General features: G+C 40.4%; 2 protein-coding genes across 4 annotated transcripts in view; both read left to right on the forward strand.

The window, feature by feature from the left end:
* The window catches only part of DppIII (dipeptidyl peptidase 3), a 171283-nt gene that overhangs the window by 88119 nt on the left and 56155 nt on the right, over positions 1-27009 (forward strand). The window contains exons 2-4 of one of the 3 annotated variants that reach the window (XR_003114417.1): positions 11035-11117; positions 11199-11415; positions 11509-11681. The exons of 1 other annotated variant lie outside the window; for it this stretch is intronic. The gene's annotated coding sequence lies outside the window, so the exon portion shown is untranslated. Of the gene's footprint in view, positions 1-11034; positions 11118-11198; positions 11416-11508; positions 11682-27009 lie in introns of those variants that run through there. One more of the 3 variants, XR_003114418.1, reaches the window with a different exon arrangement.
* Positions 12790-15639, forward strand: LOC112590728 (uncharacterized). Its single transcript, XM_025308143.1, has 6 exons — positions 12790-12910; positions 13345-13876; positions 13961-14083; positions 14193-14610; positions 14707-15337; positions 15527-15639. Exons 1-6 carry the CDS (start codon positions 12790-12792, stop codon positions 15637-15639), a joined length of 1938 nt encoding a protein of 645 aa, XP_025163928.1.

Consider the following 27009-nt stretch of genomic DNA (forward strand, 5'->3'; position numbering starts at 1 on the left):
GATAATAATATACGTCTGTCTGAGACTTCGCCAAAATACCGACAGTTGCCCAAGTAAGAAATTTGAAACAAGCCTCTTGATATTTGTTTCATTAAAAGAATTGACAATTGCACTTTCACAATTGTTACAGTTCATTGATTATCAGGCAATACAGGATCTCGTCTTGACTGGCTGGATCATGCTCGGATCTTGCCTTGACTGGTTGGATCATATTTGGATCTTGCCTTAACTGGTTGGATCATGCTTGGATCTTGCCTTGACTGGTTGGATCATGTAAGATAAGACTATCGGAAAGTGAATGTTTTACGAAATATTTTGTATTTTTATCAAAATTTTGTAAATTTGGAACTTTATAACTCGAAAAATACTTCACCAAAAAACATTTGATTATAGTGTTTTGGGAAGCTCTCGAGGTCAGCACAAGAATATGTAATAAAACATAGGGGGTGCTATCTAAAAACATTGAGGTAACCTTCACGTGACCTTCAAATGACTCTTCAAGGTCAAATCAATGATACCATTTTATGGCCCCCTCGAAACCATACATAACGTGTCTGAACCATTTTTCTCTAAAATAAAAAATAAGAGAGATATTTGGGGTGGACACTTAAAATGGGACACCCTGTATAGAATACATGTGCATAAGATAAGCGACATCGAACAGTCAAGAAAGGAATCTTCAATATTTGATGAAAATGTTACTAATTTAGTACTATTTATAATAATTCAAATGTGTAAAAAGAGTTGTGAAATCCAAACAAAATTGTTTAAAAAAAAAGAAAAATTAATTCCAAGTACACACGTTCCAGCGTTTGTTTTACAAAAAAAGATTTAAAAGAATTAAAAAGAAAAAAGAACCAAGAAAATGAACCAAGAAAATAATATTATGGGGTGTTATATTTTAATTTCCCAAAAACTGTTTCATTGCATGGAAGAAAATATTCAGGAAAAATTATTAATGCACGTTTGTACAAAAAATGTTACCTTTTAATATCTTTAAAAAAAAAGTAATGAAATCAAAAAGTTGCGCCAATTAATAATGCGAAAATATGTTGTACAAGACATGAAAAACGAAGCAACGAAAGCAAATAAAATTAAAAATAATAGAACAATGAAAAATAAAATTAAGATTTAGATAAAAACACTTGGCGTACCCTGATATTATAAACTGTCAAATATATAAATAGTATTAGCACATTCAATATTAACTTTTAGAATAGATTGCCATTATGTAATTATAAAATGTACCAACGCAATTATTAGAAGATCGAAATGTTAAATCTATTACAACTTTTGTTTGAATGCATCCTGGGTACGCCAAGTGTTTTTGTCTAAATCTTAATTTTATTTCTCATTGTTCTATTACTTTTAATTTTATTTGCTTTCGTTGTTTCGTTTTTCATGTCTTGTACAACATATTTCCGCATTATTAATTGGCGGAATTTTTTGATTTCATTACTTATTTTTTAAAAGATATTAAAAAATAACAATTTTTGTACAAACTTGCATTAATAATTTTTGCTGAATATTTTTTTCCATGCAATGAAATAATTTTTGGGAAGTTAAAATAACATCCCATAATATAATAACATTCCATAATATTATTTTCTTGGTCCTTACTTTTTTATAAAATATTTTAAATCTTTTTTTGCGGAACAAACGCTGGGACGCGTGTATTTGGCGTTTTTTCTTTCTTTTTAAAAGTAATTTTGTTTGAATCTAAAACTATTGTGATCAAAAAGTATCGACAATAGTTCATTTAAACTGTGTGCGTGCAAGATGGCGCTGTTGTTTTTTTCTCTTGATATCTTCTCTCTTCGGAAACCATGAAAGAAGGAGGGCGTACTAGATGGCGACGAGACGCCGTGCGTTTGGGACCTGCATATTATTTTCGTTCCGAAGAGAGAAGTTGATATGACTCATCGACATCTAGCAACAATCCGTATGTCATTGTCTGGTTTCGTTTACACATAAACGTTTGTTTTATGTGTAAAGAATTTTTGCTTCGGCAATTTTTCAAAATGTCGAGTATAATTGAACAGAATGTGCATTAAATTTTATTTTCGCAACGGAATTACTGCTATAAAAACATTAGAAATGTTGCAAAAAGCTTTTGGTGACAATTCTCTATCAAAAATAACAGTTTTCGAGTGGTACAAAATATTCAAAGAAGGCAAAGAAGGCGTCCAGAAGAAGATGAACCACGATCTGGTAGACCATCCACTGCAACTGATGAGTAACATGTAGCTCAAGTCAGAGATTTAGTGCTCAATGATCGTCGTTTAGGGACATTATTGAATTAGGGATATTATTGAATATGTTCCAATATCATTTAGATTTCATACAATTATAACAATAGATCAAACAATTGTAAAAGATCATTTAGGCTTGCGGCGCGTGCACCTCATACTGCTTTTGTTCGTGATTTTTAGCCAAAAATTCTACAAATATCGCAAGCTCCGTATTCATCTGATATGACGCCGTGTGACTTTCCCCTATTTCCTCGATTAAAATTTTCGCTTCGTAGTCACGTTTTGAGTCGATTGATGCCATAAAAAAGAATTCGCTACGTCTTAAGGGGTCCTAAAAAGGTATCACGAAAATTCCTTTAAAGTATGTTTTGAGGATTAGAAAAAACGTTGGCATAAGTGCGTTGCAGTGGAAGGAGATTATTTTGAAGGGAACGAAATAAATTTTTTTGAATAAATTCAAATCTTACGTTTTATTGAACCATTCCTATATTTTTTGATCATAGTAGTATGAGTTTGAATAGATACCGTCATCAATTGAAGTTAGGGGCCAAGAATTAAGTTATGTACTTAATATACAGAATGTCCCATTTTAAACGTCTTAGGCAAATATCTCGAAAAATATGGAAGACGTGGAAAAATATTTCATACAAGAGTTGTATGGTTTCAAGAGGGACATAAAACAACTCTATATCAAACGTGGTTTGTTTATAGATGGCGCCACTTTCAAGATATTACTGATAATTACTTTTCTTAAATGAAAATCGCAACTTTATTATATCATCTTTTTCTACCAATTAATTTGAACAACTTTTTTCTGAAATATTTTTTTTATTTGCCTAATATTTTTTTAGATATTTAAGAAAAACTTGATAACTTTTTCAAATTTAACTTACGATATCTTGCTAACTATATGTCGGAAGAAAAATAGTACTAGACTTTTAGTCTATTTGGTCTTAAGAATATATTGTTTCAATAGTGCCCTAACTTTTGTAATTTGTCGATTTTTGGAAATTTCAAAATCATCAAATTAATAAAAATCAAATATAACAATCTATTCTTGAGACCAAGTAGAATAAAGAAGTCTAGTATTTCACTCTTTTTTTTCGACAAACAGGTAGCGAGATATCGTAAGTTAAATATTGTAAAAGTTATCAAGTATTACTTATAAATATTTAAAAATATGTTAGTCAAATAAGAAAATATGAAAAAAAAACAAATATTGTTCAAATTAACTAGTAGAAAAAGATGATATAATAAAAAATTGGGTTTTCTGTTTAAGAAAAGTAATGATCAGTGAATATCTCGAAAGTGGCACCATTTATAAACAAACTGATATAATTATTTTATGTTCTCCTTAAAGTTATATAACTTTTGTCTGAAACATTTTTTCGTATCTTCCGTATTTTTCGATATATTTGCTTGGGGCATTTAAAATGGGACAATCTGTATACACAGACTGGCCCATCGAAAATGAAACAAACGTATTTCTTAACATTTAGCCAAATTTTTTCGAAAAATACTCGGACTTTTTTTTTTATGTCGGTAGCGTTCAGTATGAACGGTTTCGCCAGGTTTTAGCAGCTCATAATAGATCACACCCTTCTGATCCCACCAAACATAGAGTATTGTCTTCCGTCCATAGCGATTTGGCCTTGCAGTCGATGTCGATGGTTCGCCTGGAGTTACCCATGATCTTTTACGCTTAGGATTCTCAAAATATATCCACTTTTCATCACCAGTCACAATTCGATAGAGAAATGACTTTCTTTTGTACCTGGCGAACAGCATTTCGCAAGTGGTTTTTCGGTTTTCCTGCTGTCTTTCATTCAGTTCATGTGGAACCCATTTTCCCATCTTCTGGATCTTTCCCATGGCTTTCAAACGTATGGAGACGGCTTCTCGTGTCACATTTAATTGATCCGCAAGACGTTGTTGCGTTTGAGCGTTATCCTCATCCTACAATGTTTGCAATTCGCTGTCTTCAAACTTTTCGGTGGTCTTCCACGTTCTTCGTTTCTCACGTCAAAATCGCCACGTTTGAATTTTTTTAATCACTCAAAGCACTGTGATTTACCAAGAGTATGCTTACCGTAAGCTTCGACAAGCATTCGATGCGATTCTACAGCAGTTTTCTTCAAATGGTAACAGAAAATCAATGCTGCCCGCAAATCGTAGCTTCCAGGCACAAAATTCGACATGTTCAACGCTATTACAAATTATGCTGTTGTATGAAACTTGTATTGTTGTGAGTTGAAAATTTTTGTCAAATGTCAACAAGTGGAAATGGCGCTAATGATGCAGTTTGACGGTAATTACATTGACAGCTAGGGCCATCTATGGGCAAATTCCGGTTTCATATTTACAGATCTGGTACTTCATGAAATATTCTCGAATTATTGGGTGAGTGCAAAAGTTCGTGCGGAGTTTGTGAGTAAAAGTCACACAGTGATTAGGCAAACAAAAATCTTTATTCAATCAATGATATATTGTCCATCGTTTTCTATAATCTTTTCCCAACGTTCTGGCAGCATACGGATGCCACGAGCATAAAAACTGCGCGGTTTAGATTCGAAGAACGAAGAGACGCCGTTTTTAAGGCCTCCAAAGAGTCAAAGTTTTTTCCATTTAAATAATTTTGCAATGACCGGAACAAGTGATAGTCAGATGGTACGATATCAGGAGAATACGGTGGATGCGTTAAGACATCCTATTTCAGGCTCTTCAGTTTGCGCAGCGTCTTTTTCGAAACGTGTGGTCTGGCGTTGTCGTGATGAAAGACGACTCCCTTGCGATTTGACAAAATCGGACGTTTCTCTTTTATTTCTCGATTCAGATTGGTTAATTGGCGACAGTACTTGTCCGAATCAATCGTTTCGCCAGCGGGGAGAAGCTCGAAATAGATTATGCCCTTGCAATCCCACCAAATAGAGAGCATCACCTTCATCGGGTGCAAACTGGCCTTTGGCATTGCGTCACCATGCTCACCTGATTGTTTCCATGTCCGTTTGCGCTGAACATTGTTGTAGAGGACCCATTTCTCATCGCCCGTCATTAGTCGATCCAAAATCGACTCGTTATTGAGCCGCCCGAGTAAAGAAACGGCTGCAGAAATTCGCTTGATTTTGTTCTTCTCGGTCAGCAAATGGGGCACCCATATATCGAGCTTCAAATCGAATCCTATCTTTTTTAAACGCCGAAAAGCGGTTGATCGGTCAACGTTTAGTGCTGTAGCAACTTCTTCTGTTAAAATTCGCGGGTTATTGAGCACTAAAGTACGCAAAACATCGTCATCAATGTCAGAAGGTCGACCAGAGCGTGGCTCGTCTTCAAGGTTAAATTCTCCGCGCCGAAATTTAGCAAACCATTTTTCCACAGTTCGTTTAGCTGGTGCTTCATCCTGATAAATATCCTGAATGTTTTTTACGGCTGCGGCAACGTTTATTCCCTTCCGAAACTCGTAAAGCATAACATGCCGTAAATGCATCTTATCGATACTCATTTTTAAAGTGATATTTCTCGAAGCAGTTTGTATGAAAACAAATGATTTTTTTTTTAATAACAGCTGAAGACGTCACCTTTCCAACGTTATATAATATGTAGATGGAAGTATTAATGACAATACTTCACGACGCTTATAACTCCATTTATTGAAATTCCGCACGAACTTTTGCACTCACCCAATAGAATCTGATCAATAGCGATAATTATGGCGATAGATTGTACTATTTGAATAAAAAATGCGTTTGTCGTAAAAACAGATGTTATAGATGTAAACAAAAATTTGGATTAGTAACCGCTCGTTCACTTGCAATCTCACAAAATTGCAACTGCAGTAGTATGGAGGTAGGTATGGCCAGTCAAAAGATTCCCCCTCCACTCGACCCTCCGGCGCCACTAGACCATGCCCACCGGCGCCGGAGGGTCGAGTGAAGGGGAAATGTTTTGAGTGGCCATACCTACCCCCAAGGCTGAAAATGGCGGAAATTTGAATCATCGGAATAAAAATTAGCGTAATCTGAATATTAAATTTTTATTATTCATATTAGGCGTTGTTGTGATTCTCTAGCTCTTGGTCAGCTGGTTAATTTGCATATTATTTTTGGAAAAATCTCCTAGGCACTCTGCCAGGCTCGAACCCAGGACCGCAGGCTCTTGAGTCAACGTCTTACCACTGCTCTACTGCTGCTCTGTGGTAGAAACTGGTTTCACGGCGTACACGTAGAACGGAGAGGTGTGTGTGTGTATGTGTGTGTGTGTGTGTGTGTGTGTGTGTGTGTGTGTGCGGGCGTGTGTGTGTGTGTGTGTGGTTAGTGCGAAGTCTCTGGAAAAATCCTGCTTGGCCGGATTCGAACCTCGGTCCGCTGGCTTTCGAGAGTCTCAAGCGTCTTATGCACACTACGTTACTGCTATACGCTGATGGAAAGTAGCTATATTGCGTACATACGAAGAGTATTAACGTCACGTGTGAAAAATTTAGCAACTTCTAGAACCTACGGGACTCGGGCCCCCACCATGAAACCCCGACTCTGGACTCTCCTGAGCGTGTGGGAGCATGTTCGAGCAGGTAGGGATCATTTCGAGGACAAAAACTACCCAGTGATTGTTGGAAGACGATACCTGTGGTCTATGTCTACCTAAATATTTTTACATGTGCGAATCCCCTCGCTTTCGAACTCGAAAAGTTTACAACAGGATTTGTTATCTCGAACTGGAAATCACAGGGAAGAGAGAAGAGGTGAAGAGAAAGGAATGCACAATATTTTTTATAGAATTAATTCACATTTTATTTTTTATAATTAAAATGAGACATTGATTGAAATTGTTCGTACAATTTCATTTAAATAAATCGAAGTAATTTCTTGAAATATAATGTAGAAATAAGTATCTAGAAACGTTAAATCTTTTAATTGCCGACGTACATTTTGTACGATTTTTTGATAGTTTGCGAAGATCGTCTGTTTCACGATGTCCTCGTCTAAGTTTTTCTTGGGAAGCCTGAGTTCTATATCCGTTACGAGAAACCGGGCGCAATCGTTTACAAGTTTTGCAAACGTTTGCAGTTGTTCACATCGAGCGTCAATATATTTTGTTATAAGTTCTAACCCGTCGAAAGATGTTGCCTGCATCACTATGTTTACCGTGTAGACTTTTCGTTTCTTCGAAGGCAGCTGCTGTCCCTGGGATGAATCGGTAGGCATCCTCTTCGATGCGGTGTTCACCTCGGTCGTTTTCGTATTTTCAGTCACCATGATCGCCCTTGTCCCATACGCTATGATAAAGGTGATAGTCACATCGTTGATATGGACGGGCTCCGGCACGGCCCTGGTTACCGAGTGCAAGTAATCGCCTATGTGTTTCATGTACTCCTTAAACTTTTCCCATGTGGCGAAGTCGAACTGGATCCCTGTAGAGGTATTGCCGGATAGTTTTATTGTAGGCTCGAACGTTGTCCCGTCGTTTGATGCCCGCAATCCGATTTGCATCCTCTTGGTATGCGAAATGTTGAGGGGATAAGTAGTGGAGAGAAGCATTTAGCTCTCATAGCGAGCCTCCCCAGAGTCACCATACGCGATCTTCTTAAATTCTGCGTTTGCGTTAGTATTCGCCATTATGTTTCTCACAAGAACTTATTATCCCACAGGTGAAAACACGAGAACTAATATACTTCGTATACACGAAACGAGTACTAAGACTGAAGAAGCTCAAATGGTTTGGGCCCAGCTCAACGGGCTTCTTATAGGAAAAAGAAAAGTGGAGGGGTAGTTCTGTGTGCATACAACAAATAAATTTATTTCTCAATATTTGTTAAATGATTCAGCCTAGAACGTTCTAGAATTTCTCAGAGCGTACGTGTTCCTACAGGTTTCATGATGTCGTGGGAGCAGGCGTTATATTTGTCGAAGCAGTGGATGGGAAAATACATTTTACGGTCTTTTGCGAAAGTTTCCAATCGGACTTTATTGTAGTCAAAACCGATTATATCGTCCATCCTTACATCTAAATTTATGTTTAGATAAACACATTTCTACAAATCGTTTGTGTAGGCCGCAAAGGAATGACGCACATTTTTTCACATCTGAGAATTTATAAAAACGAGAAGAAAGAAGGTTTATTCTTTTGTGGCCGCGATAAGGTTTATTCTTTTGTGGCCGCGATAAGGTTTATTCTTTTGTGACTGAACGGAATGCGCGAACCCTACAGATTCCGACGGGTTTTATATTATCGCGGGAATAAGCATTATATTGGGTCTGGGACAAAGTTCGTAGCGTTTTTCCCGATAGATGGCGTCAATTGCAAATAACTCAAGAAACACAGATCGCAGCGACACCACTAAACGCTCCTTGGAAAGGTGACACTTCGAGCGTTACTTTGAGTGTATAAACATCGAAATTGGTGCAGTGGTTGGAAAGTTGTTTGCGTTTGATAATGGAGGAAAGTAATGAAAAATTGCGCTATATTTTGCAATATTATTACGACAAAGGGAAGAACTCTGTGCAGTGTGAAAAAATTTATGCTGTGTACGGTGAAGGTACTTTATCAAAATCTGCTGCGCGGAAATGGTTCACTCGCTTTCATTCTGGTAATTTTGATGTGAAAGATGAGTCACGCTCTGGTCGTCCAATCACTGAAAAAGCTGATGAAATTCTTGAAAAAGTCCAGCAAGATAAGCAGTAGTGTCGATATTGGTATGGAGCTAGGCATTGACCACAAAACTGTTTTGAACTATTTACACGAAGCTGGCTACAAAAAGAAGCTCGATGTATGGGTTCCTCATGAGTTGAGCGCGAGAAACATGATAACATAATTAACATCTGCGATACGCTGCTGAAACGCAATGAAATCGAACCATTTCTGAAACGTGTCATAACCGGTAATGAAAAATGGATCACGTACGACAATCGGAAGCATCAAAGATCGTGGATAAGGGATGGTGAGCCGTCACAAGCGTTCGCGAAGCCAGGATTGACGCTGAAAAAGATGATGCTGTGTATGTAATGGGACTGGAAGGGAATCGTCCACCATGAGCTACTTCCAGTTGGTCAGACCATTGATTCTCAATTCTACTGTGGACAACTAGAAAGATTACGCCAGGCAATTGAAAGAAAACGGCCCGAATTGAATAATAGGAAAGGTGTTGTCTTCCATCATGACAACGTCCGACCACACATTTCTTTGATGACCCGTCAAAAATTGCGAGAGCTTGGTTGGGAAGTTTTGATGCATCCACCGTATAGTCCAGACATAGCACCCTCTGACTATTACTTGTTCCGATCTCTGCAGAATTCTCTCAATGGAATTAAGCTGGTTTCAAAAGAAGCCTGTGAAAACCACTTGATTCAGTTTTTTAACCAGAAACCACAGAAATTCTTCACCGATGGCATCATAGCTCTACCCGAAAAATGGCAAAACATTATCGATAATAATAAAGCATATTTGGTTTAAATAAATTCATTTTCACACTATAAGAAAACCAGTTGAATTTTACTAAAAAAACGCCACGAACTTTTTCCCAGACCCAATATTTGCCGAATCAGCGGATGAGAAAATGCCCTTTACATGTCTTTTGTGAACCGGAGTCCTGTCCTAGTCAAAACTGCTTATGTTTCCTTCCACGCATCTAAATTTAGATAAACAGACAATTCTACAAAACGTTTTTCGTGTAGGGCCTAAGGGAACCGCACGGAACTCGCATTTTTCACGTCTGAGAATGCGAGATATAGATATGAAAAGAAAAAGGATTATTCTTTTATTCTTTTATACGAGGTACATCCAGAAAGTAAGAATACAACAATTGTTTAAAATCGGAAAATGAATATATTTTATTGAAATTTACTTTAAACTTAACTTTACTGAAATTTAATTTATGGTATGTGCCAAAATATGTTATTATTTCTCCACATAATCGCCGTTGAGGTCAATGCACTTTTGAAGCCTGGGCACCAGCTTTTGTGTACCCTCGTCGTATATCGTTCGCTCCACCCCCTGAAGCCACTTTGTCACAGTCTGCATGACCTCATCGTTCGAAAAGCGCTTTCCGCCCAAGAACTCCTTCAATTTATTGAGAAGATGGTAATCCGAGGGTGCCAGGTCAGGGGAGTAGGGTGGGTGAATCACAATGTCCCATCCAAACGACACGAGCAGGTCTTGAGTGAGCCGGGCGGTATGGGGTCTGGCGTTGTCCTGAAGGAGAGACATACCACGAGTCAGCATTCCCCTCCTTTTGTCTTTGATTTTTTTTCTCAACTTCTTTAGGGTCTCACAATATGCAGCAGCATTTATGGTGATCCCTTTGGGCATGAAATCGACTAACAAGAGCCCTTTCCGGTCCAAAATACGGACGCCATGATTTTCCTCTCTGAAGATTGAACTTTGAATTTTTTGGAGGATGGAGAATGGATATGGCGCTACTGCAGAGACTGTCTTTTTGACTCAGGAGTATAGTGACACACTCACGTTTCGTCCCCAGTCACAATTAAGTGAACGAATCTCACACCTGCTGTAGGTGGAGCGAACGGAGGACGCACTGGTTGACGTATTAGGCTTCTGCGACATTTCGTAACTGACAAAGGCGCTCGATGGCTTATTATGACCGTTACGAACCCCTCTACACGTCACGGGTGCCAACTTTGCAACAAAAAAATCCCTATGTCTTACACAGCCCTTGTATTCTTACTTTCTGGATATACCTCGTAATTTCCTTTCGCTGTGATGTGACATAAAAGGATAAGTCTAATAAATGCTGGTGTTCACGAATACGTTCTTGTGTTCTTCATTTTCTCAGTTCTCACCAATACTGTACGAAGCGGAAATCCAAAGAGCCGCTCTCGTTCGAGTATAAGGCTTCCTCGTCAACGAAATCTACCTGTGAGTATAAGGAAAAATAAATATAAGATTATTCTCTTGTAGAGCCTCGTGTTTAATATCGTGTTTAATATTAAATTTTAGCAAGTCGTAATAAAATAGTGAGAACTGACAAAGATATTACCTGCAATATGAATGAAAACGGCATTGATATTAGTCATGACGACGCTGTTCACGTCACGGGTAACATCATCGAGTACAATGACAATGGAGTCGATGAAACGACGCAAGACGCAAGTGAAGCTGGTGAAATCCAGGACTTCCGAATCTCGCAGGCTACACTAGTTGAAGGTAAGAAAAGGTAAGAGAAAATATCTTATATTCTTAGTTGTATTTTTATTCTAATTGTGCGTAAAATTTATACCTGTATAACATTTTCAATTCATATTTATAGTACAACAGGGTAATGGATACGAACAGTCGAAAGAACATCGAAGGGACAAAAGCGAAGACCAAAGAGTGTGCGAAGCAACAGCAAAAGCCGACACGGTTAACAATCGTGATCCTTATATAAATGTATTGAAATACTCAGGGAAAAGTCGTATAATTATAGAAAATTTAATATTCTCGTGAGGGAGTTGAATATTCGAATTCTCCCACCTCCAGAAGGAGCCAACATTATGAATATTTAGAAAATGCTTTTCAGGAAATCTACGATCACGCGGTAAATTCGGGTGGCGCGAACAACTACGTGGGGTTGACGCTTGCTTCTTCGGACTTAACGCGGGGGCCTGCGGGTTTATCGCTTTGTCCCGCTCGGGACTTGACCTACAACGAGATTTGGAATCTTGTGAATTTGTTAGCGCAGAGTGCCGGATGTCATGATATTTTAGAACATTTCAAAATTAATATTTTCAATGTCGCGGCACTTTCTGGTCGTGGAAAGAAATCATATAAACTAACTCACGAAGATATAGCGAAACACTCGATCCTTACTATAAACAACTTTGACAATTTGTGCTTTCCCCGTTCGCTCGTCGCTGCGATAGTGTACAACGAATGCGGCAATGTGCGCACAGGAGAAGTACATGATAAATGGAATTCTGTGAGGAAGCAATATTCTATATTACAACGAGACGTAGCAGTCGAACTGACACGGAAAGCCGGTGTCTGTATACCTGAAGAAGGGTGTGGTATTCCCGAGATCGAGCGTTTCCAGCATTATCTTGCCAGCAACGATATCGTGATCGTTGTTTATTACTTTAGTTCCTTCGCACGTAGTGCGCCCCTCATGTACGATGGTAGCAGCGTACTCACCTCCCACGGGCGCGAAGCTAAAACGACTCTGAATATTATGTACTATGAAATAAGTCATTACAATCCAATATTAAATTTAAAAGCTGCATCGGGCAGCCAAGGTTATTGTGTACGTTGTAATAGCGGATATAAGCCGGAAAGAGGGCATCGGTGCTCAAACGCATGTCGACGATGTCACGGCGTTCCAGCATGCGAGGTATCAGGCGTAGAACTAATACGATGTGCCGCGTGTCAATATGAATTTTACGGGTCGGTGTGTTTCGAGCGTCATCGTGCGCAAAAATCACTCCAAGGCACTTCATCTTTGAGCATCTGTAATATCCTGAGAGTTTGCAGCGACTGTGGCCGTTTGTGAAACTTGAGGAACAAACACAATTGCAATGAGATCTTTTGTCGTGTTTGCAACGCGTTGCAACCAATGAATCATCTATGTTATATGAAACCACTTCAATGCGACACTGGTTCATCCGACACGATGAATCCGCAGCGAGTAGGAAACGAAAACGTAGTTGATGACATTGACGAAGCGACAGAAACAAGTAAGCGCGTAAAAGGTCGCATTGCCTTTCTATGATTTTGAGATGCGTCAAGACGATACGATCGAAGACATAGAAAATGTTAAAACTCACGTTGTGACGCTCTGTGTTGCAGTAGATATGTGAAAGCTGCATGAGTGTAGACGATATGGCGTTGCGATGTCGTTGGTGCGGGATGCGCGAATTTATATTTCGAGACAATCCGGTGAAATAATTCGTCGATTTTGTCACGAGACCGAGGAAGAGTTTCAAACAGATCATCTGCATCGCACACAACGCAAGCGCATTCGATGCGCAATTTATCCTACGGTACTTGGTCGAGAACGATAATTGGGTGGAACCCAAGCTTATTTTAAATGGTACGAAGATCATATTGTTAACCGTTGGGCAAACAAAATTTATCGACAGTGTTAATTATATGCCTATGCGCTTGTCAGCATTATCAAAAGCCTTCGTGTTAAAGGATACAGCAGGCAAAGGCCTGTTTCCGCATTTATTTAACATTGTCGAAAATCAACATTACATCGGACCGATACCAGATGCAAGATACTATTCTTCCGAAACAATGAGACCGTCTGAGCGTGAGCGGTTTTTAGAATGGCACGAGGACATGGTGCGCAAAAACATAGAATTTGATTTCCAATGGGAAATAGTGAGCTATTGCCGGAACGATGTCGATATTCTTCGACGGGCTTGTCTTGTGTTCCGTAAGATTTTCCTGGATTGTGGAAAAGTACGGCCTTTTGAAGAATGCACAACCATCGCCTCTACGTGCATGAGAGTTTTTCGTAAAAACTTTCTGCGTGAAAAGGAGATAGGTATTATTCCTTCGGGTGGGTATCGGCGTGTCAATCAATCCCGCAAAGCGTTAAAATGGTTGTTGTGGATGGAGCGCGAGCTCGGTCATACTATAACTCATGCAGGTAGATCTCGCGAACATCGCATACCGAAAGGGCTGCTCGTCGATGGGTATTACGAGACAACGAATCCTGCGCAATGACACGTGTTGCAATTTCACGGGTGTTTTTGGCATGGATGTCCCGCGTGTTTCAGGGTGAATCGTGATAGCCCGCTCTCGACCACCGTGAAGGGGGATACTATTGAGTCGCGATACGAGCATACGCGCGTGACATCTCGTCTACAGAAGCTAGGTTACATCGTAACGGAGAAGTGGGAGTGCGTCTTCGATCGGGAGTTGCAGGACAATCAACCGATACGATTTCTTTACGAATTACTCGATGTTAAAAATTGAGCCTCTCGATCCTCGTGAAGCGTTCTTCGGTAGTCGTACAGGGAACATCGTCACCCGGTACGATGTTACGGGTACGGAGAAGATACGTTACGTAGACGTATGCTCCTTGTACCCGTTTGTGCTAAAGACGGGTTCTTTTTCGCTTGGTCACCGCTTGGACGTGTACGTGGGCGAAGAATGTTCTGCCTTGATTGGTATAGCTCCCGATTTTGACTTCAGCAGAGTGGAGGGGATCGTACGGTGCAAGGTGTTCACTCCGCGTGATCTCTTTCACCCTGTACTCCCATTTCGCATTCGCGGAAAGTTATTGTTCGCCCTATGCCGTAGCTGCTGCGAGACATTTTCTCAATCTCTATGCACACATGATAATCCGGCCGATCGAGAATTCGAGGATATCTGGGTATCCTGTGAATTACGGAAGGCTATAGAGAAGGGCTATAGTGTCAGGTCCGTGAGCGAGATTTCGAAATATAAGATTTCGCAATACGACCCAAGTACTCGGTTGGGAGGTATGTTCGCGTGATATATCAACTTTCTGCAACTTAAGCAAGAGGCTAGCGGATGGCCTGCTGAATGCATCGACGATGAAGAGGCCAAAGAGCGATACCTGCGGGAATACGAAAAAACAGAAGGTATTGTTCTCGATAGAAACAACATCGCGGTAAATTCGGGGTTGCGTTCGGTTGCGAAGCTTTGCCTCAATTCGTTCTGGGGTAAATTCAGTCAGCGATCTAATCTGTCGAATACCGAGGTCGTTAAGACGCGCGAACATTTCATGTCGCTGCTCACGAGTTTCGAGCATGAAATCATAAACATATTGCCCGTGAACGATGAGGTTCTCTACGTCTCATGGCGATTACGACAAGAGGCGCTTGTTCCCTCTGCAACTACACCTACATTGCAACTGCAACCTATACGACGGAAATTGGTACGCGTACGACAGGTACGCTTGAAATTGTACGCTTATTTAGAAAAATTAGATCGTAGAGTGTTATATTATGATACTGATTCATATATATATTTGAACACCGGTGACCCCAATGAGTACGAGCCGCGTACGGGTAATTTCTTGGGCGATATGACGGTCAAACTCGAAAGTTATGGTCAAGGTAGCTACATAGAATCCTTTGTATCCGGAGGCCCGAAATTTTATGCCTATGTCGTTCGCACTCCACAAGGTAAAATCCATGAAGTTTGCAAAGTAAAGGGGATAACTTTGAACTTTGAGACTTCGAAATATATTAATTTTAGTAGTATAAAAAACTTATTAGTCACCAATAAAATACCTATCGATGAGAACGAGTAAGAGAAGGAGGATGAGAGGAAAACTTCGATAAATCAACGTTTTAGAGCGATTCGTCGTACAGCGTTTCACGACACTATAACGAGAGACGAGAGCAAGTCATGCGTGCCGGTGCTCCTAAAACGTAGATTCGACGACACAGGTCACTCTGTGCCATACGGTTACGTAGTGGCGTAAGAATAGTAGTAGAGCAGGTTCTTTCTCCTCCAAATCTAAACACTTATTTGTAGAGTAAGAAAAATGTAAATATAGACGTTTCCCCAAAAGCGACCAACCTGTATATCGTGTATGCATTAGCTCTATAAAAAACTTTTGTGCAAACTGTATGTACATATTCTATTAAAATAAAGCTTTTGCAAAATAAAGAAGAAATAAGTTCTTTTACAAATATACAGGGTGTTATAAAAGTCCCGGAAGAGCAGAATAACTCGAAAAATATGAGTCCTAGAAAAAATGCGAAGTACTGGGTTTTTATGATTTTTCCTGGCTATCTGACGGTGACATTGGATTTGACCTTGACAATGACCTTGAAGATAATTTCAAAGTCAGGTCAAATTTTTTAATGGGACCCCATATTTTTGACACCAGAAATGAAAAGAGTGGAAAATTTTACGTTCGGATATGACATTAAACACTGCCAAATTTGACCTCTGAAGGTCACATAAAGATCGAAACTTGTTTTAGGCTGAAAACGCGAATATCTTTGAAAATGCACCTGCTAGGGAGCAATGTTACGCATAAGAATAAGAATGTAGAGGTCAACGAGGGACATTCAGCCGTGACCTTGCCCTTATTCTCAAGGTCATGAGTTAAGATTATTATTAAAGTCAAACCGGACTTTTTTAGGACTGAAAATCCATATTTTTGACATAAAAGTGTCAAGATTGAAAAATTTTACGTTTGGATGACGTTTTCAACCTTGTTCTCAAAATTATGCGTTTTACGTTACTTCACTGATCGTGAAGTCTACTGAAAGTAAAGCGTCTCGGAACCTGACCACTGAAGGCAAGATGTCTCAAACCCGACCACTGAAGGCAAGGTGTCTCAAACCCGGCCACTTAAGGCAAGGTGTCTCAAACCCGACCACTGAAGGCAAGGTGTCTCAAACCCGACCACTGAAGGCAAAGCATCTTGTAACTCAGCCTGAGATTACAAGAGATGTTCAAAATGTTCTCCATTGACCGTTTGACAGTGTGCTAAGCGGACGTACAAATTGTCAGTCGCACTCCTTATCATTTCTGGAGGTATTGCAGCACATTCGTCTATGATCCGTTGTTGAAGCTCATCCAGGTTACGAGGTTTAGTGAAATAAACTTTATTTTTTATGCAGTCCCAAAGAAAGAAATCAAGTGGTGCAATGTCGGGCGATCTCGGTGGCCATTCGATTGTTCTTCTTTTACCTATCCATTGATTAGGGAAAGTATCGTTTAAATATTAGTTTCGAACAATGCGTCCATAATGTGGCGGTGCCCCATCTTGCTGGAATCAAACATCATCAAAATTATTACCAACAATCTCCTGTATTGATGGAACAATTTTTTGGTCTGTCAGAAGCTGCAGATAGGTTTCTGAGTTCAAATTCCCATTTATAAAAAAAGTCCCAACCACTTGATTATCATAAAGACCTGCCCAAACATTCAATTTTTGAGGTCGCTGCGTATGTGCTTCAAGCATCCAATGAGGATTTTCGTTGTCCCAATATCTAAAATTATGACGGTTTACCTTACCAGTAATTTCAAAAGACGCTTCGTCTGAAAGAACGATATTATGCAAAAAGTTCGGTTGCTGATCAATTCTATGCATCATAATTTCTGAAAATTGCACCCTGTGGTCAAAATCATCCTCATTCAACTCATGGTGGAAATGAATTTTGTAGGGGTGGAACTTAATGGTCTTTAGATTTTTGGAAATTGACAATACACTCATTTGAAGCTGTTGAGATACTTTTCTAATTGACAATCTGGGATTTTCAATAAATGATTGGGCTACTTCAAATTGTCGTTCTTCTGTCGTTTGGGACCTTGGCCTCCCAGATTTTTGGCGGTTTTATTACTGCCAGTTTCTACAAATCGCTTGATGCTGCGAGATACAGTCGATATTGAAATACCTTCGCCTTCATTACGAAAGTTTTCATTGAACAGCAATCTCACATCACTGTATGACCTTTGTCTACCCCCCCATTCTCTCATCATCAATAGTGAAACTCTCTCATGCTCTGTAAGAGAAGCCATTTGGAATTGAAAACAAAAAATTTGTGAAAATTTGGTATAAAAAATTCGGTTTCATTACCTTTAAATAAAAATAATAAGTAATGTATCATTGAGCGTTAATAATAATATGATAATAATTCAAAACGGACTAGAATGACATTAAATTTTGTTAAATCGATGAAAACTCAAAATCAATCTATTATCTGTTTGACACTGATAGAATCGAGACAAATAAAAACCTTGAAGCATACACTTTAGCGATGGCGAATAAATTTTTGGGATACCGATTCTGGGATTTTTGAGCTCGCTAAAACCGAATCCGACGTCGGATTTTGAAAATTCAAGATGGCCGATTCAAGATAGTGGCCGATATTTAAGAATAACAAAAATTGGATCTCGTTTAAGGAGTTTTTGAAGTCGTTTCTGAAATCGAATCCGACGTTGGATTTTACAAATTCAAGATGACTGATCCAGAATGGCGCCTGATATTGAGGAATTACCAACAATCGGAGTGTGACCTCGTACGTAACGTAAAATCTCACTCTTCACATTATGGGGGGGGGGTAAAAGTATGTGTTTCCAGCCTAAAAAAATTAATTGACCTTGATGTGACTGACACAACCTTAAGAACAAGGTCAAGGTTGAAAACGTCATATCCGAACGTAAAATTTTTCAATCTTGACACTTTTAAGTCAAAAGTATGGATTTTCAGTCCTAAAAAGTCCGGTTTGACCTTAATAATAATCTTGATCTTAATAATAATCTTGAAATAACTCATGACCTTGAGAATAAGGGCAAGGTCACGGCTGAATGTCCCTCGTTGACCTCCACATTCTTATTCTTATGCGTAACATTGCTCCCTAGCAGGTGCATTTTCGAAGATATTCGCGTTTTCAGCCTAAAACAAGCTTAGATCTTTATGTGACCTTCAGAGGTCAAATTTGGCAGTGTTTAATGTCATATCCGAACGTAAAATTTTCCACTCTTTTCATTTCTGGTGTCAAAAGTATGGGGTCCCATTAAAAAATTTGACCTGACTTTGAAATTACCTTCAAGGTCATTGTCAAGGTCAAATTCAAGGTCACCGTCAGATAGCCAAGAAAAAATCATAAAAACCCAGTACTTCGCATTTTTTCTAGGACTCATATTTTTCGAGTCATTCTGCTCTTCCGTTACTTTTATAACACCTTGTAAATGTATTTCTATCCGTGTATATGACCCCTGAATCACAATAAAATTTTAGGAAATTATATCGCTAGGAGCAGTCTCTTTCACCCACAGGCGTACGAGCTCATTGAACGATTATTAGCTCACAGTTTCACGCTGGAAAGCTAATTTCGCTAGCGGCGCTAAAATAAGCTATTCCCGCGGCCGCGAGCGCCACGTGAAAAAGCTTATTCTACATGGCGCTTCCGCGGATATAAGCTAGTGGGACCGCGTGGCCGCCGCGGAAGGGCCCCCGGCACGAGTTATAAGCTCATCGCCGTTTTTCCTTTTCTTCAGCATTTATGTAGCTTCACTAGGTAACCGAATCAGTCATTTGGCAGAATGGACACGCGCTGGAAACATCCTTGGACATCGATCGTTTGCGGCCCTACGGGTTGTGGGAAAACGATTTTCGTAAAGACTTTTCTTCGCTATTTACCCGCGATGGCGGATACACGTTTCGACAGAATCCTATTTTGTTATGCCGAGTGGCAAGAGGCTTACCGCCAACTACAGCATGAAGCGGCGAAATTGGGACGATGCGTGACAGAATTTCGAGAAGGCTTACCGTGCCCGGATGATTATTCAAACGATCCGCTTGTCGCGAAAATAGTGATAACAGACGATCTCATGAGGGAATCGTCATCGTGCGAAGTAATCGTCGGTATGTTCACAAAGAGTAGTTATCACAAAAATCTCAGTGTTATACTCATTTCGCAAAATCTATTTCATCAAGAACGCGGACAACGTGATATTTCTCTCAACGCGAATTACATCGTGGTGTTCAAAAATCCTCGCGATCATGCTCAGATTCGTCACTTGGCTATGCAAGTATGTCCAGAAGATTCAAAGTTTTTGGAAGAAGCTTACTATAACGCTACATTATTTCCACATGGGTATTTGTTGCTCGATCTAAAACAATCTACCCCGGATGAGTATCGGTTTCGTACATGCACCTTCCCCACTGATACTATGCAGTCACGGCATCGGTAGTTTTCTCGGTGGTCTGTTCAGACGGGTTTCAACCTTATTTGGCCAGTGGTGCGCATGTCGTTGGAAAAGAAGCTCTACGCGCAGGGATTAATATACTCGATGATGTGGGGAATAACACACCATTGGAAGTAGCTGTTAAAACGCGCTTCAAGGAACTAGGCTCAAATCTCAAAAGAAGAGCGGGAGAACACATTAACAATCTGATGAAGGGGTCGGAATATAAAGTTCCTGCGAAAATCGGAAAAGCTCATTTTTCTTTCAACACGCCAAGCGGATACAGCGGTAAATCATCTTCGCGCAAACATCGGGTCAGCGCTTTTAAATCAAGTAAAAGAAAAGTGACTCGAAGAAACGCACCGGGGAAAAAATCGGGTAAGAAGCTAGCGAAGAAACCCACGAAGAAGAAGCGTTCAGTGAAAAAAATCGGGAGAGGACTTACTAAACGTCGGGGAGTTATCAAGAAACGTACCGTGTCAGACATTTTTTCCTAAACAACAAACACGTGCTTTCAACAAGCCTGTCCTTTCTTCATACGCATTCCTACGAATGTTTAAAGAGTGAACTCGATCTCTCTTCATCCTACCCTACCCTACGCCTACACAAACCAGTATTGAGAGTTCACAATGGATTCACTACAAACCCGTGTCTTCTCTCACGGACGACGCGCCCGTCGAATTCGTCGTACCGGGCATGGAGAAGAATACTACATGGGCTGAAAAGTCTTTGGCCTGACATATAGATGGCGCCACAAACTAAAAATCCTTATATTTCTTATAGAGTACCAACCTTAACTTAGATGCTGTAAAAATTTCATGATATTTCGTTGACTCGTGTACAAGTTATAGCTTTCGAAGTGACGTTACCTCTGAATTTATCTTTACTATGGAAAAAAATGAATTTCGTGTTTTGATTAAACATTGCTTCCTGATGGGAGAAAACACTGTTGAAGCAAAGGCATGGCTTGATAAATGTTACGGCACATCTGCCCCACCGAATTCAACCATCAAATATTGGTTTGCTGAGTTTCGTCGTAACCGTACGAGCACAAATGATGCATCACGTTCAGGAAGGCCAAATGAGGCAGTTACTCCAGAAAACATCCAGAAAATCAGTGAAATCGTGTTGAATGACCGCAAAATGAAATTGAGTGAGCTAGCTAACATCATAGGCATCTCAAAGGAACGCGTTGGTCATATCATTCATGAATATTTACACATGAAAAAGCTTTGCGCGCGTTGGGTGCCGCGTTTTTTGATAATTGAGCAAAAAGCGGAACGTGTTCGACTTTCAAAGCAAAATCTGGCCCTGTTTAACCGCAATAAGAAGGAGTTTTTGCGTCGATTTGTCACAATGGATGAAACATGGGTCCATCACTACACACCGGAGTCCAATCGGCAGTCAGCGGAGTGGTTATTGCCTGGTGAAAGCCGTCCGAAGCGCCCGAAGACACAACAATCAGCCGGCAAGGTTTTGGCCAGTATTTTTTGGGATGCGCTTAACATAATATTCATTGATTATCTTGAACATGGTAAAACTATCAATAAAGAATATTACTGTACATTACTGGATCGATTGGACGACGAGGTCAAGGTCAAACGGCCACATTTGGCAAAGAAAAAAATTTTGTTTCACCAAGACAATGCTCCAGCTCACTCGGCTCGCGATACGACCGATAAATTAAAGAAATTGCGCTATGAATTGGTCCCGCATCCCCCGTATTCTCCAAACCTGGCCCCCAGCGACTATTTCCTTTTTCCCCGACTGAAGCAGTAGCTCGCTGGTAAAAGATTTTACTCGAATGAGGAGGTCAAGTTGGAAACAAATGCCTATTTTGAGGGACTTGACACCGAGCACTATAAGACCGGCATCGAAATGTTAGCGGACCATTACACTAAGTGCATTACTCTAAATGGAGATTATGTCGAGGAATAAAACACTTTTTTCATTAAAAAAATCGTTTTTTCATTGTTAAGCCAAAGACTTTTCAGCCCATGTAGTACATAGATCTTGCTCACACCATGCTGTTGCTACGTATACGAGTAGAAACAGAAACCGGAGCAGGAGCCGCCGCCGCAAAAATAGGCCCGGTAAACTATATACTGCATTCGATGTTCAATCAAATCGACATATATTTCATTCAAAAGCTCGTGTCTCCTCCAAACAATGCTTACGCTTACCGCGCTTGCATAGAGGCGTTATTAAATTATGCTTCACCAGTGGAAACCTCCCACCTGGCTTCGTGCCTGTAGTACAGCGATACTGCAGGGAACATGGACGCTCTACCTGGAGCGACACCCTGCAATCACGGACTCGACAAGCGAGCTACTTTTGTACAAGAAGGACGAACACTGAATTTCATAGGTCATCTTCACTGCGACGTCTTCAATCAAGATAAATTCTTGATCAACGGTGTCGAAATGCGCATGAGGCTTGTTCGTTCGAAAGATTCCTTCTGTCTTATGGAGGGAAATACTATATCACGGATACGCATTTTAGATGCTACACTACTCATCAGAAGAGCTAGAATAAACCCAGGCATATTACTCGCTCATACGAAAATGTTGACTAGGACTACTGCTAAATACCCCCTCACGAGAGTCGAGGTTAAATCATTCACGATTCATAGCGGCGTCGTAGGAGAGACACTGGACAACGTCATTCTTGGATAAATACCAAAACGCATAATTGTCGGCTTTGTTGATAACAAAGCATTTAACGGTGCCCGGCATTTTAATCCATTCAATTTCCAGCATTATGGAATAAATTTCTTTTCGTTGTATGTCGATGGTGCTCAAATTTCTAGCAGACCGTTACAACTCAAATTCTCTGGTAAGGAGATGCTCTACGCCGAGGCGTATCACACACTTTTCTCAGGAACGGGCATTCATTTTTGAACGAAACTAATTCTATAGAGAAGGTTATCCTGCTGGTTATACTCTTTTCGCTTTTGGTCTCACTCCTGATCTGTCAGCTAATTGCGCGGGCTAATGGAACCTTGTGAAACACGGTAGTTTACGAATGGAAGTACGATTCGAAAGAGCCCTCACAACAACGGTAAATTGCTTAGTTTACGTTGAATTTGAAAGTGTGCTGGAAATATATTCTTCTCGTCAAGTCATTGTAGATTATAGCGGTTAAAGAAACACATCTCGCACTTTTCTTTTCGGCGTTTTTCCCCTTCCTGTGTAAAGATTTTCAACATCATTCTTCTCCAGAGTAAAAATTTTGAGAAAAGAACTCAGTCGACTTCGAGCCGTAAAGAGTATAGTTTCGGCAAAGCAGAATTGCGAATATAGCGAGGACATGGATGTGATCATCGAAGTGCAGTGCTTCCGCGATAGCAACGATACCTATGTGCTCAAGGAGGTGGCTATTGTCGATATTAATGAGGCATTTGTCGGACATTGGATCTTAGCTCCAGAGTATTCATTTGCGGAATTGATCGAAAAATCAAGACCGATAAATAACTGGCTTTCGCTGAATTATCATGGAATCGAGTGGTACGATGGGGAGACTAATCCAAAATATTTTTATCCGCGCTTGCGTGAAATTACGAGTTATATTCGTGTCTTCATGACAAAAGGCAAGGAAAAAGCGAGCTACTTGCAAAATTTGTTAGCGCGAAACGTGTATAATCTGGAGAATATCTCGCCGACGTCCAGTGATCTTTCACCCAGTGAACGAATAGAAGGCTGCTCATTCCACACATTTAGAAAACACAGACGTTATCATTGTGCATTACGCGATGCATACAAATTGAAACACTGGTTCATCGAACAAAGTCAAATCAACATCAGGAAACGCGATAACATCTATATGACCCGGAGTTTGTCCTCCAAAATTGACGAGGAAGACAGAGAAAATAGTTATTCCGACAAATCAGGGAGCTAACAGTCGCCGGTTGAAGAAGAGGGAAACGAGACAAATACTGTGTTGGAACATTCCGTCGAGCCATCGAAGACTATAACTATCGCGTTACCAGTGGTAAACGAAATTATATAAAATGAATTCGCTCGAAATTCAACATACATTGCAATATCTCAATGCTAGATACACAGGTGTCTATCCAGCCGACAGACTACCGAGGGTGTGGACGAGGTCGACGGCAGTAGTCGCTAATAAGGACAATCATCGTCCGGGACAGCACTGGGTCGCATTCTACGTCGATCGGAATGGTGTGGCCACATACTTCGACTACGGGGCCACCCTGGGACTCACGATTTCTCTTGCGTCTTAGAACAAATTCCGTCACTTACCAATGGAATACCTTTCAGCTACAGGGACTCTTATCGACGACTTGTGGTCATTATTGCTGTTTTCTTTACTTTATGTATCGGGGTTATAACCTCGAGCAGTTTAACATTTTGTTTACCAATAATTGTGAACGAAGCGATCAGTTGATTGTATGAACGTATGAGAAAATCTTTGTTAATGTAAGCGTAAATCGCTAGATCATCATATCCCTGTGTACCAGGTTCAATCCTGTATTAAGAAAAATATATAAGAATAAAATGTGAATTAATTCTATGAAAAATATTGCGCATTTCTTTCTCTTCACCTCTTCTCTCTTCCCTGTGGTTTCCAGTTCGAGGTAACAAATCCCGTTGTAAACTTTTCGAGTTCGAAAGCGAGGGGATCTGTACAGGTAAAAATATTTGGGTAGACATAGACCAGAGGTATCGTCTTCCAACAATCGTTAGGTAGTTTTTGTCTTCGAAATGATCCCTACCTGCTCGAACATGCTCGCACACGCTTACGAAAGTCGAGAGCCGGGGTCTCATGGTAGAAGCCCGAGTCCTATAGGTTCTAGAATTTGCCAAATTTTTCACGCGTGACATCAATACTCTTCGTACGTATATAATATAGCTAGTTTTCATCAGGGTATAGCAGTAACGTAATGTATAAGACGCTTGACTCGAAAGCCAGCGGACTCAGGTTCGAATCCGGCCAGGCCTGCAGGATTTTTCCAGAGACTTTGCACTAACCACACACACACACACACACACACACCTCTCCGTTCTAGGTGTACGCCGTGAAACCAGTTTCTACCATAGAGTAGCAGTAGAGTAGTGGTAAAGACGTTTGACTCAAAAGCCTGAGGTCCCGGGCTCGAGCCTCGCAGAGTGCCTAGGAGATTTTTCCAAAAATAATATGCGAATTAACCAGCTGACCAAGAGCTAGAATCACAACAACGCCGCCTAATATGAATAATAAAAATTTAATATTCAGATTACGCTAATTTTTATTCCGGTGATTCAAATTTCCGCCATTTTCAGCCTTGAGGGTAGGTATGGCCACTCAAAACATTCCCTCTCCACTCGACCCTCCGGTGCCGGTGGACGTAGTCTAGTGGCGCTGGAGGGTCGAGTGGAGGGGGAATGTTTTGACTGGCCATACCTACCCCCATACTACTAACGTTGGTCAAAGTCGTCCGTCCTCATTGAGCTCCTGAGCTAATTGAATTTTATATGAATGTATTGTAATAACTATTACAATACATTCATATTACAAATAATATAATGTATTACAATAACTTGTAACATTTAAAAACATAAAAGAAGGAGAGCGTACTAGGTGGCGGCAGGACGCCGTGCGTTCGGGACTTGCATCTTATTTTCGTTTCGAAGAGAGGAAGATATCGGGAGCGTGGTAGTCGCTAGACCGGGAATCGAACCCGGGTCTTTCACTTGCCGGGCTCTAGACCACTGAGCTACCTGACGCTCCATGCTTACGATATTCTCCTCTTCCTACATGACGTTAAGAGATGTTCGGAAGTGACATCTCTAGTGCTATCGCGAGCGCACGGCGACTACAGAGAGAGGCATGTTACTTGTACCAGTGGTACAAGCTGCTAGTTTCTCAAACTCAAAGGTTGCTATTTTTTAAGATCTGCTGTCCATGTATGCTGGCCTCTACCGTTGCCCCTCCTTATCCGGTGCAAATCATAGCAATAAGTCCCGGGGTCGACGCCATTTTTTGGCTGCCTCCAGGTGCTTGGACATTTTGCAACGCGCCGAGGAGGGATCCACCATGAAAGAAGAAGGAGGATGTGGCGGCGGGACGCCGTGCGTTCGGGACCTGCATCTTATTTTCGTTCCGAAAAGAGAAAAATATCGGGAGCGTGGTGGTCGCTAGACCAGGAATCGAACCCGGGTTTATCGCTTGCCGGATGACTGCTCTAGACCAAAATTCATTGAATATTGGTTTGATTAATATCGAATGCAGCCACAAATTTCTTTGTACTCAACGTAGGATTAATAGCAACTTGGCCCAGAACCACCTCTTCCACCGTTTCATTTCTTGTCAAGATTTGAGCATCACGTTTTTTATTGGCTACAAATCCGGTATACCGAAATTTTCTTACTAACTGCAACACATATTTTCAATTGTCATGCTGCACGTTGTTAAACAACTTGGCAGTTCTATTAGCACATTCATTGTTTCGAAAGAAAATTTCAATCAGTTCATTCCTTTCTACAATCGAATAAACCATAATTTATCAATTTGGCAACGAATTCTACGAAATACGACTACGTGGTACTATTTGTCATTAAAGACGTAGACTGTTATGCGTTCAAATTCAAGGAGCACATTCGCATTGTTTACATCGAAAAAAATATTGGGTGAGTGCAAAAGTTCGTGCAGAGTTTCAATAGATGGAGTTATAAGCGTCGTAAAGTGTTGTCATTAATACTTCCATCTACATATTATATAACGTTGGAAAGGTGACGTCTTCAGCTGTTATTAAAAAAAAAAATCATTTGTTTTCATACAGACTGCTTCGAGAAATATCACTTTAAAAATGAGTATCGATAAGGTGCATTTACGGCATGTTATGCTTTACGAGTTTCGGAAGGGAATAAACGTTGCCGCAGCCGTAAAAAACATTCAGGATGTTTATCAGGATGAAGCACCAGCTAAACGAACTGTGGAAAAATGGTTTGCTAAATTTCGGCGCGGAGAATTTAACCTTGAAGACGAGCCACGCTCTGGTCGACCTTCTGACATTGATGACGATGTTTTGCGTATTTTAGTGCTCAATAATCCGCGAATTTCAACAGAAGAAGTTGCTACAGCACTAAACGTTGACCGATCAACCGGTCGGTTGATCAAACGGTTTTCGGCGTTTAAAAAAGAT

This window comes from Harpegnathos saltator, unplaced genomic scaffold, assembly GCF_003227715.2.
Source record: "Harpegnathos saltator strain DR-91 unplaced genomic scaffold, Hsal_v8.6 scaffold14, whole genome shotgun sequence".
NCBI classification, from domain to species: Eukaryota; Metazoa; Arthropoda; class Insecta; order Hymenoptera; family Formicidae; genus Harpegnathos; species Harpegnathos saltator.

What these genes read in the sequence shown, in the direction of transcription:
- LOC112590728 (XM_025308143.1), top strand. Translation starts at nt 12,790, where the DNA reads ATGAATCATCTATGTTATATGAAACCACTTCAATGCGACACTGGTTCA. An exon ending in TGACGAAGCGACAGAAACAA is followed by an intron (nt 12,911 to 13,344) that starts GTAAGCGCGTAA and finishes TGCGCTTGTCAG; the next exon opens with CATTATCAAAAGCCTTCGTG. An exon ending in ATCGTAACGGAGAAGTGGGA is followed by an intron (nt 14,084 to 14,192) that starts GTGCGTCTTCGA and finishes GTTCTTCGGTAG; the next exon opens with TCGTACAGGGAACATCGTCA.